Source organism: Platalea leucorodia (assembly GCF_965183815.1).
Source record: "Platalea leucorodia genome assembly, chromosome: 5".
Lineage (NCBI taxonomy): Eukaryota > Metazoa > Chordata > Aves > Pelecaniformes > Threskiornithidae > Platalea > Platalea leucorodia.
The window spans coordinates 77530972-77542983 of record NC_138827.1 but is presented as its reverse complement, the minus strand read 5'-3'; the positions used below and the strand labels follow the sequence as shown (position 1 = coordinate 77542983).

The following is a 12012-nucleotide window of genomic DNA, read 5'->3' as shown; positions in this document are numbered from 1 at the left end:
CTGTAACTCTTGCACAGTGCATTTGATTTCTCTTTTCCAAATACAGGACTTGTATCTTTGAGGGAAAACATTTCATTTTTACCCAATCTCTGGAACAATGCAGAAATGATTCCTTTTGGCATGTTCTAACATCTACTAAAACCCTTTATACACAGGTTCAACAAAAGCACTAGACTTGCTTGTATGCTAAAAACAGCAATGAAGACATTTAAGCAAACTAGAAAAACATACATACATTTTTTTCTTATCCAGCCATGAAATGCAAATATATATATTTGCCTTAGAAATGAATCACACAGCACCCCAGAATATATGGACAATTTTATTTCTACATAAAAATGTATGTCCTATGCTTGCATATCAAATGCAAACATTAAGTTTAAGAAAAATTCCAAAAGTGATGTTTAACTCATAAGCTGTCACAAATTAAATACATCATGTTGTTCTGCAAGTCATAAAACATAGTGCAGCATTGAGGTTTTCCTGTATTATTGCTCACATCACCATGAGATATTGTTACAGGCTGGACTGCTTTCAAAGAAAGTCTCAAATGAATTCTAACTACTGCAGACAAGTGCCACAGATGCAGTTTTTAAATTTTGCATTAGAATGAATCTGGATGTTCAACTTTTTATATATATTTGAACACCCGCATTACTTTTTTTTTTTGTTACATGACTCCCAGTTTTCTTTAGCTCTCAAAACAGCACAAAAACACCTGCTTATCCCTTTTCCACTCAGGAAAACATAAGCATGTTTTGGAGAACTTGGGAGAGAAAAGCTATCTTGACAAATAAATTAAACACTTCTGCTATAAATCTCTCATACAAAAAGATAACAGATTAAGACTGCTGGAATACTTGCAAGATGCAAGTATTAAGGGAACTACTACTATTGTTTATATTTCCTTTCCCCCACTCCTACTTCTACACTACATTTTATTCCATTGCACTTTGAACCATGCAAAGACAGGAGAAAGTTACCACAATTCTGTAAGTGAAGTGAAAAATGAAGCAGTTTCCTTCCTGTTCTTACAAGAATTGTGTGGTAGAAACAACAGTTTAGCTAATGCTACCCATTTCATCATCAACCAAAAGGCTACTCTTCTCTTCCTGGAAGCCAAATTATCCAAAATATTTACATTTTCATCATTCCCAACTAGTTCCATATTCTAAGAAAAGACTGAAAAAATACTTACTATTCCTTTCTGTCCTTTTGGAGAAGAAAAAAATGAGCAGTGTTCTTATAAACCAGATTCTTTAAAACAGAAAGAAGAATTATATTAGTTAAAATATATTAAAGTAACCATTTCTGAAGTCATCTAGCAAACAGAAGACTTACCAGATGAGATTTAACTTTGGAAATTCAAAGAATGGAAATCTTCAAACAATATTTATACAGAAAACTAAAATTAAATTAGTATTTTGTCAACAAGACATCAACATTGATCTAAATAAAATCCTCTTGTCTATTAAAATTTAACCAAGTATTACTATAGGTAATATTACTATACTAAGGAAGCAGCAGCAAGTAACATCATCGCTTGCTAAAATGTTCAGTGGGAACTTTTTTAAAATCAAGGTATGTGCAGCTAGCTGAAAATTACTTGGTCGTCACTTCTTATTTGATAGATTTATGATACATGTTATCCAGAAAACCAAGCTTACCAGCTAAGGCCCAAAATTAAGACCCAGGAGATCTGTGGGAAGAATTCAATACCACTGAAAACCATGAGATACAGCTATTGTACAAATGCTCTCCCAAGCAGAGTTAACTGACCTGACTCCTGGTAATTTTACAGAGCTCTGAATCCACTCTGTTTCTGTAGGGTTTCAGTTGACTTAGCTCAAACAATGAGGCAGTTTATCTGTGCTCAAGATAAAGTTAAATTGATCTATGATCATTTTACATTTGAAAGGTCTCTCTGCAATCATCAGGACTTCATTTGTTTTAAAGCTTAGAATTGCTTACAATTATTAAGTTGACACTTTTCCTGGCAAGTTATTCAGCCTAAGTCAAGTGGCAAATCTCATACTTCAAGCCCTTCCAAGCATCTTATCCAAAACCCTCCTAGTCCCAAGCACTATATAATAAAGCCTAAAGTAGCAATGTTTCATTTAAGAAAAAAAAAATTCTTAATGGCTAGAAAGGTTCTCTGAATAACAGCTAGCGTAAGAAAGCAGACAAAAGGCTATAAGATTTCAAACAGAGTTTCGACTTAATTTATAACATCTTTGGCATTTATATAATGGCTGCCCAGTTCAAAATGCTTCCAAGTATTAACAACACAACCTGAGTCAGGTAAGTTAGACAAGACAACTGGAATGCAAGAGTAACCTATTCAAGGTCAGAGAAACAGAGAAAGAAGTTTAACTCTGTTCCATGTTCAAAGGTGTGCTGTAATAACTACTCTAAGAATACAGATAGCTTTGCCTGCTTACACAACGCAAGATGTGTCTCTTCATAAAGTATCAAAAGAAATAAATGTTTTACAGGGTTTGAATCACCTTAAAGACTATGCTACACAGGCAAAACCATTATTTCTTTTTTACTGTGCACTTAATAAAGTCTTCTACCTAAAGTTGTATTCTAAGCTAGTAGATACATAGTAGGACTTTATGAAATAAAAAACATTTCTTCTTTAAGAACTTTGAGGTGAAAGTTTAATAGCAGACCATTTCAGACCAATTTTACAAAATAAAAACATATTTCTCTGAAAAATCAGAACATGCAAGATGAAACAGAATTTAATTCAAATAAAAATCATTTCAAGAAGAGCATCCTTCTAACAAGCTAATATATTTCTTCAACTTTTCAGATATTTCAATATACATTTAAAATGCTCTACCAGCATCAGTAACTTGCAGAGACCCTGAGGGAATGACCTAAGGCAGAAATAAGTTGGTGACTGACTGCAAGCTGGAAAAGGCAGACATATTCCAGTTTGATTAGGGCTGAAAAATCTCTAGAGCTATTACTGGGTGGCACCAGGCGTTCAGCATGGAGCCACTTCTTGACCGAGAACAAAGACAAGTTGGCAGTTGCTTGCCATTCATATCTGCCAAAAAAAGCTGAAGGGGAATAGCTTAAGAGAAAAATCAGATAAACAGTTTCAAGTCATAAGAGAACAACAGTAATTCTAAATGTTAGTAAGCCAATATCTAATTCAGAATTTTATACAAACCTGCCATTCAAAAAAAAAAAAAGAAACAACAACTGGAGGACAAACTAGAGACTAAAAATCCAATATGAAAATTCACACCACAGCGCTAGAAGCCATCACCTTCAGTAATAAAAGTTTTCATTTCTACACTAATCCTAACACACCTAAGCGAAGGGAGGCTAGTAATACTTCCTCTTCTACAAGCCTTCTCTGTTAGCATGAGCAAGCCTCACATACCAACAACAAAGACTTTCAAATCCTTGTCCTTAAGAACAAAATCAATTCATATTGCTGCCAAAGACTAACTTGAGCTTTAATTTCTATATTAATCCTTTCCAGTCAAGACATTGCTGCCCACGTATCTTCTCCACAGGATTCCATAACAGCCGTATATTAGTACATTATGCATAACACAGTATGACATACAAAAAGCATCTTCAAGTTTTGGGGTTTTTTTGCATGTTATGTTATGCTGACCCACACTAATCAAACTTGCAAAGCCTTAAATATTTACATTTGACTTTGCCTTTCAAGTCTACAGCTAGGGCACTGACAAGTCATGTTTTCATACAGAGATGCTGTTCAAATATGGACAATATTTACGATGTTCTTTTCAGCAAATTAGTAAATGCACTGTGCTCCCCATTGGTAGGAAAGATGCTCAGTAGGCTGCTTCTCCTCCTTGACGGTCTGGAGGAAGGGGAGGCAGGAAAGCAGTTCTTTAGTGAGGTGGGAGCCCATTTTGTTATTTTTAGAAAAGTAGTTTTCTTAGAAGAGAAAAAGCCACTCGTGAGGATGAGTAGCCAATCAGCTCAGTGCAACAAAAAAGCAGATAATACCTTCTCCTGTTCACATCCAATGATGTTAGGATATTTTCTGGTTGAAGAAAAGAGTCAATGGTTTTCCAGAAAAACAGCTAATTATGTAAAACTAGTCCTCAACATATTTAAGCTGATGACCTTTCAAGTCACTTCTGTGTTAACAGTCACCTAATATGTAAAAATAAGTTTCTCCATCCATTCTTGTATTTTTTCCCCAATTTTATACACTGCATTTTACATACAGGCAACATACCTTAGGTCACTTTCATATAGCAGTGTTACTTTTCCAAATAGCAGTAGAATTAAAACCCAAGATAATGCTCTTCTGCTTATATTACATTACCTTGCAGCTGTTCAGATACAGGTCTCTCTCTAGCCCTAGTATAATTTTGATAAGCAAAGTAACTTTAGATGCTAACATCTTTTGATGGTAAGACTTAGTTCTACACTAAACCCAGACCCATGAGAGACATTTCCCTCAAAGAAAGAGTCTGCCTAACTATTTGTATTTATTTTAAAAGAAAAAAATTCAGCAAGTTATGACAACTCAAGGATTGTCAAAAGAAAACCCAAACCCCTGCTGAGATGTATTTTCCATCTCCTTTTGTCGAAGAGACAGTAGTCAGGGAAAAAAAAAAAAAAAAAAAAAGGCATATTTACTTACATCAATGGAAATGCAAAAAATGGAAGTGTCATAATCACCCTTGCTGTCCATTCATCAGGAAGACACCACAAATATACAATTATGCAGGTGATAAGGTAAAGAATTGAAGAGTAGAAAAGCAGCCTTCCAACCCATAGTTTCTGTAGCCTCTGATTTTTTTCTCTAAATTCTTCTAATGTCTGTATTTCCTGTAAATAAATAGGGTTCAACCTTATTAGTGAAATTAGTTGGTGCTTTTACTAAGCTGCCTTTAAGTGTTTGCTAAAATTAGCCATATCAATTTGATACTTGATTAGAAAAGTCAAGCAGCTTTTTGATAAATGACAATATCTGCCCAAAGATAACTTTCATAGCATAAATACATCACACTATTAAGGTTATGATATGGGCCACTTGCACTGTATTAGCAGTAGCACATTGCTATTGGGAAGAAATATTACAAATCAGCACTTTCTCCTATTTGTAATGCGTTAGTTTATTTGGGACAAGTGGTAAACACTAATATCTTATGAATGGCAGTCTTTATGATCACATAAATCACTACCAACCATACTTCACATCCTAAAACTTTCATCAGGCACCTGTGGAATTTCAAATGCTTCTAATACTTTTCTACTAACATGGGAAATTGCTGAAACCTCTCCATCATTTCACATATTTTCATTTCAGTATTCTCCTCACATTAAGTGTGAAATCCTGAACATCTGAATTATGCTTTTGCCATATTAATAAGTGATCTAGCAATGCTCTCCTGAGTTACCATTTTGACTGCATTTCAAGTGACAATAGGAGTACTCATACTTTCATTAAAAGGAAAACAAAAAATATCAACAGCATATTTCAAAACAGTTAATTTCCCCACAGAGTACAGACATATGTCACAAATTCTGGATAAAAATCACAATTGATTACTGAACCATCTATTCAGTTATTCCGCCCCGACCTTACTTACTACCACTACAGTTACAACTCTTACACTTAAAACTATACATTGAAGCTCATCTAACGAGCCTGATGAATGGAACTTTGCATTAGTGACATTATCCATTATAAGGGAGTTTAACCATCAGTTATAACTAAATTGTGTAATCAAGCCAACTTCACATTCATTCGCATTTCGGGCTCTCTAAATAAATATTTGAGCTGTAGTTTCTCACTATCTATTATACCATATGCTTTTTTTTTAAAATTACTAATAGTGAGGAGAAAAAAAAGGTAGCAGTCCATCTGAAAGTCGGAATCTCTAGTACACCTAACTGTATAACTAATAATAATTATCAAAATAATTTAAAATTCCACAACAGTATTTTACCTAATGTGAAAGAAATACATAGCCAGCAAAAAGGATGCATATTTCTAAACAAACAAAAAAAAAAAAATCAAACAACACACAAAAAAGCAAATACATACCTTATCAATTTTTTCTAATACTTCTACAGTGGAAGGCTTTGCCTGCTTACAAGGGAAAGAACAAAGATGTTAATCTCACTAAAAAAAAAAGCCATATTTTGAGGATTACTGTACATTAACAGTTTTCTAACAAAAAGACATATTCATAAGAGATTAATATATTATCTATTTTACATAAAGGTAAGAAGTTTTCCTACTTTAATAGTGACAAATAGAAGGGACTGTAATGAATCACTAATTTACAGTTGGTATTACTATTAACAGAAGGCTCCTCTCCTACACCACAAAAGATAAAAACCTACAATGCATGTACAGCAATAATGGACGTGTGGGTGCGATGTAAACAAGGAGAGAATTGATGAGTGGAGGGAATAGGCAAAACAAAGAGAATATATAGAGGAAGCCCTAACCTGAGAACTTAAGCTTTTTATTACTATTCATTCCACACAAAGACACATGCTCTAAATAAATTATAAGCAACTGCAAATAAGCATTATCATCTCCAATAAAATTCCCCTTAGGAGCAACTTGGAATCCACCTTCTAGGAATCTTTCCTAATTTCTGAGAAGCATAAAGCCACTATCTTCCCCCACCCTTCAGGCCACAAATTCAAACACCATAGCCCACACTGCATCACCATGAAAGTGAGTTTCTTTCTATTACACAAGTCTGACATTTCACTTAAACTTTTGCCTTTAAAGGAGTTTTGTATGGGAGGCTCTGAAATCAGTTGATAATACGCAAAGACAAACCTATACTCCAACAACTCACACCTGCCAGCAGTAGTCAAAAAGCTCATGCCTCTTCCTCAGAAAGTCAGTACACCATTCAATAGTAGACAAGACAATAAAAACAGTTAGGAAGAAAGACTTGTATAGGTATAAGTAGCTACCAAAATATTTGTTAAGACAGACAGAGTGATATCCTCAATGTATCCACTTTGACCTAAAATAGCCACCAGTCTTTCAAGTCACAGATGCTACTGTATCTATCCCAACAGAAAGAGTTAAAACTATTTTTATAAGTTAACCAAACCAGTGCCAGGCCTGGTATTGCAAAGGAAATAAAGGACAGCCACACAGTTTCACAGTTTAGGGATTTCTCAGAGAATGTTTTCGGTCACTATGTCCCACTACTGGACTTTTAAGTGACATATTAATGGGAAAAGTTTAGTGCTAACATTCAACCAGCATTGACAGTCAACCAACAGGCATTAGGAAACATGTCCTGTGTACTCCCATCTTCTAGACTAGAGATTATTATATTGTTACACAATTTTACTTACCCTCCATCTTGAAATTAATCCACCCATCTTCTACTGTGGACAAATGTTGACAGAGCTATCAATCTTCTACAAGAATTCACAGCTAGAAGTGAAGCATTAAGCACTTAGGAGCAATCTAACAGCATAGGCCAAGATTCACAAGTTTATTCCAATATCTAAAGGAACCAAAATATTGCATAAAGCCATTGCCTAGTTATCTACCTGTATGTTATTTTAAAATCCAGTCTTCTGTTTCATAGGCCATCTTGTAAGTCAGTTGATCAGCCTTGATGTGGCCAAACTTATTTTTACTCTGGAAATATTTAACCAGGGGGGAGTCCTCAAAAGTAGAGGCACAAAATAGCTGCTAAAAAAGCCACCAAAATCCTCCAGCAGAAAAACAATTTTAAAAACTTATTAAGCAGGATTGTTTAAGAAACTGATTTCCAATTATTTCCTCTGCTGCTCATAAACATAACTCTTAATGTTCCTTTTCAGCTGTCACTCCAGGCATCCAGCATTAATATCCTACTATTCATGAGGAAGTTTATCTCCAATGAATCTACTTCCTTTTCACACTCTCATCAACACGAACATATTGGATAGCACTATTGCTTTTCCTTTGTATGATGTCAAATAATCAGTTTCAAAGAGATTTCATTTGCTCTAGGAAAGCACTACATTGGCAGGTCTTCCCCGCGCACAACGCACTGTGTGGTCACCAGCATATCAAATGGCCCTAAAGCAATTCCAAAGGTGCAAAAGTAGCTCACCTCACCCTGCACAAACCTGGAACCCATGAATAGCACTAATTTGATGATCTGGGTCTAAGTCCCTGAAACAAGAGTGTAGCAACTTTCCATCAGCAGGTAGTTGGAATCAATTGACTTTGAACCTTAGGATGGCAGAATTTCTCTCCAGTCAATTTACAAGTTTTTACCCAGTGAATGAAAAAGTGATCGGTTCATAGCAACCTTAACAGCAAACTAATGCTCAATCCCAACTAGGGCTCAAACCTTTTTAACTCTGGAATGAAATAGTAAGACTTATTAAAACAAAGCACTGATCCAGTTAGGCAGAAATGTAAGTGATTATTATTGTTTATTAAGTTATCTTTGGCCAAAAATTGAAAGATAAAAAAAATATAATAATATAGATAAACCTAATCTCAAGCCAAATTTGTTTCCAAATTGTCTCAGGGTGCCAGAACAAATTAATATAATACAGAATACACACTGCTCACTAGCACAAACACTACTGTAGTATGGTAACCTCTTCACCTTTTAAGAAAGCCAAGGCCTTCAGAATCCAGAACTATAGGCCCTATGATTTCAAAAAATAATCCTTAAAGATAAGGAAATCCGTATTTGAAATGCCACCAAAATGAAGCTAGAACAGATGGACAAATTAGCTCTGTCGCTGCCAAATTACTAGCACAAAGGGGCGAGCTACAGAAAAAGCACAATTACCCCTTGGACTCTTGAATAAATTCTCGAAATAATCACTACTGCAGCAACTCACTTCAGTAAAACAGCAGCAATATTTTTATTTTTCAAACACGCAATCTAACACTGAGAATTTTATACAATTGTCACTTTGCAGTTACAGATAAGTTTTTGCATGACAGGTATTGCAGTAGATCTGAGCAGACACTTTCTTCACAAATATTTCTACAGAGACAGATAGTATCTTTATTGCAAAACAATGTGAAAGCTATGTCAAATAGCCAATCGAGAAGTTTGTAAACTTAGCACAAGGTTCCCAAATCTAGTTTGCTTCCCTAGCATTGCCACTGCTGTTAGGCATAATGGTAGCTCTCAGTTGTGGACAGAGACATGGAAATGCTCAGACAGCCTTTTTGTGTGCCATTTTCCTTCAGGCCATAGTTTGAGAACCTCTGCAGCACAAGTGCTAGAGGATCTTTTGGGCATAGGTTGTCCGTGAGCCACTGGTGACACCGACCTTTGTCAATAACACATTCACAGTGCTATCTCTACATATGTTTTTTAAAATATCTGGCAAATACCTGGAAGAGAAACAGGTTTGACAAGTGTCACCGCTCACATAATTTTACATGAACTATGATGCCGACAGGCTTTACTCTGCAAGTCAGTAATACTACCAAAACCCTTTCCCAAAGAGGTATTAAGGGATTAGGGCCACTAGATTCACACTTACAGTTTAGTCACCGAATCCTTAGTTAGAAACCATAGAAAATTCTCCATCTCCTATGGAGTGCCTCACATGTTTTCCTTCTCTCCCTTCTTTTTGACATAACAACACAAATTGTCTTCAACTGCTTCAAACTCTCCTCGTTCCTCCTCATCTGCTACTCCACATACCTACCACTAACATCCTACTGTTCATGGTAAGAGTCCTCCTTCCACAAGTCTCCTTCCTTCCCATCCTCTAACCATCAAATTATTGCACAGCAGTTTTTCCTTCTGAAGACTGCGTTTCTTTAGCACAGAGCTGTCCCTTCCACTCACTGAGCACTGCTGCAATTGGACTTATTTCCAGAAACACTATCACTGATTTAACACACAAATAAGACACCTGCAACATTTCCTAGCCCTAGGCTTAAAATAGACAACAGAAGTGTTAAAAAACACTTAATGTAGAAGCTTAAGAAAACACTATTACCAATTTTATTACCCAACTCAAAAAAAAAATACGAATCTCCCAACAGTATCTCCCCTACCCCAAAAAATACGCAATTTAATTAGTAAAAAGCAAAGCAAAATTGCCACAATAAGAGTACCAGAGCAGAAAGAGTTTCTCTTTTGCAAGAGGAATGAATCATGCACAATTACAGAAGCCATCCACCAACCTATTCATCCAGATGGAAAAAATAGCTTGATGATCTCACTACGCTTTTATCAAGTCAGTCTCACATTTCTTCAAGCTTGTTGATGTTTTAAGATGAAAAGCTCTCCAAGAAAATCAAAGTCTCCAAAATAAATTTTAATAACTGATATGCTGAAATTCAAGACTGAATAACATCAAGACGAGTCATATTAAAAGAAAAAAGGAACCTAGAAACTTGAAATCAAGGCTTTGTATACAGACATACAGACCTTTCCCCTGAGGGAAAGGGGAATGTTCTTTAAATAAGGTTTTTTGTAAACTTAGCGACTTCATTTTATGTAAATATTTTCAGATATTTACCATTACAAAGAACACAAGTTCTACCTTTCAAATTGAATCTCCAGTTCTGCTCACACAGTTTCCGACCAAAATTCAAATTCTCCCACAATTTTCTGACGCCAGAAACTTCCACAGGGACCCTAAAAAGTTTCTCCAGCTATGAGCGCCGTGGAGAAGGAAACAAGCAAAACAAAACCAGGAGCATCACCCACCACCTACTGCTATAGCCTGTCTTTGAACCTCTCAGTTAAAACAAGATATCGAGTTTTCTTCAATTTAAACTTCATTGTCAGCTGTTTCTGTTTGGAAGCATCCTATGGCGGTCCTATGCTTTGTAAAGCCTTAATTAAAAAGGCAAATTAGCTCCCACACAGGGACTCCAAAGCGACGGAGCCAGCAGTGGGTGGGTCCGGCGCTTTTTCTGAAGCCCAGCCTTGTTTCGAAGCCTGCGAGAGCGGCCGGGGGAGCGACCCCGAGGCGCCGCGGGCAGGGAGGGCGGCGGCAGAGGCCGGCGGCGGCTCCCGGCGCCTGCCCTTCCGGCCGGCCGCCCGGTCAGCCGGGAAAACCCCACCGCCCCGCCGCCCCCCCGCTTCCGGGCGGGCGGGGAAGGCGCCCGCCGCCCCCTCCCCGCACCCGGCGGCTTCCTCTTCCGAGGCTGCGCCCCGGCCCGCCGCCGCCCCGCTCCCCAGCAGCCGCCCGGCTACCCGCGCCGAGGCGGGGGAGGCCGGGGCACCGCCCGCCCGCCCTGCTCCGCTTCGGCCCCCGGGGACGCGGGGCCCGAGCCGGGCCACGGGCAGCGCCGGGCGCCCCCGCCCGCGGCGGAGCCAGTCCCTACCGCGGAGTCGCTCGGGCCGTGCCGGGCCGCTCCTCCCCCGGCAGCGCGTACCTGCCGCGGGCCGGGCCGCGCATCCCGCCGCCGCCCGCCGAAGGAGGGGCCCGCCCGCCGGCGCGGCGCTCCCATCAGGCCCCGCGCGGCCCCGGCAGCCAATCAGCGCCTCGCTGCCGCGGGGAGCGCTGGAACCGGGGGCCGGGCCGTTGCCTGAGGCGGCCGAGGCGCGGCGCGGCGGGGCGAGCGGCGGGGCGGGGCGCGGCGGGGCGGCCGGGCCGGGCCGGGCCGGGCCGGGCCGTGGGGCAGTTCCCAGCCGCGCCTCGGAGCGCGGCGCGTCCTGGGCGGTGGCACAGTACTGCGGGGGGCTGTGCAGAGCCAAGTGGAAGCAGGCGGTGGTCGGAGGCGGTCCCCGCCGTCCCGCTGCCACCGCCGGCGGGGCTGGGGAGGCGGAGACCGTCCTCCTGCGGCTCTCGCTGATTTACAGGAAAAAGGGTGTTTTAACACTAAAACCTAGGAACGTGTGGGTCAAACTGTGGTGTGAAGGTTTGCAGCAGCCTCCTGGCACTCCTGTTCAGCCTGTGCCAATGAAGCAGGGGCTGACAGGCGCTCTGCTGACGGCCTGGTCTCCGCGGCAGGGGCTGCTCTCGCTGTCCCCTTCATTGGAGAGAAGCAGCACTCTATATTTCTTTTAATATACCTTGCTGTAATAACGA

General features: G+C 39.5%; 1 protein-coding gene across 14 annotated transcripts in view; it reads right to left on the bottom strand.

Annotated features, from left to right (window-relative positions):
- Positions 1 to 11431, bottom strand: part of LNPK (lunapark, ER junction formation factor) — a gene marked incomplete at its 5' end in the record, with an annotated part of 55446 nt that extends 44015 nt beyond the window's left edge. For 3 of the 14 annotated variants that reach the window (XR_014228385.1, XR_014228386.1, XM_082314145.1), the window contains 4 exons: positions 1199 to 1257; positions 4649 to 4836; positions 6059 to 6103; positions 11357 to 11431. Coding sequence is in view for 12 of the 14 variants with exons in the window: in XM_082314145.1 (XP_082170271.1) it covers positions 1199 to 1257; positions 4649 to 4836; positions 6059 to 6103; positions 11357 to 11431 (367 nt within the window). Of the gene's footprint in view, positions 1 to 1198; positions 1258 to 4648; positions 4837 to 6058; positions 6104 to 7344; positions 7427 to 7545; positions 10490 to 10515; positions 10922 to 11305 lie in introns of those variants that run through there. The other 11 variants (XM_082314151.1, XM_082314148.1, XM_082314146.1 and 8 more) reach the window with 9 other exon arrangements.
- Between the last annotated feature and the right edge of the window lie 581 nt (positions 11432 to 12012).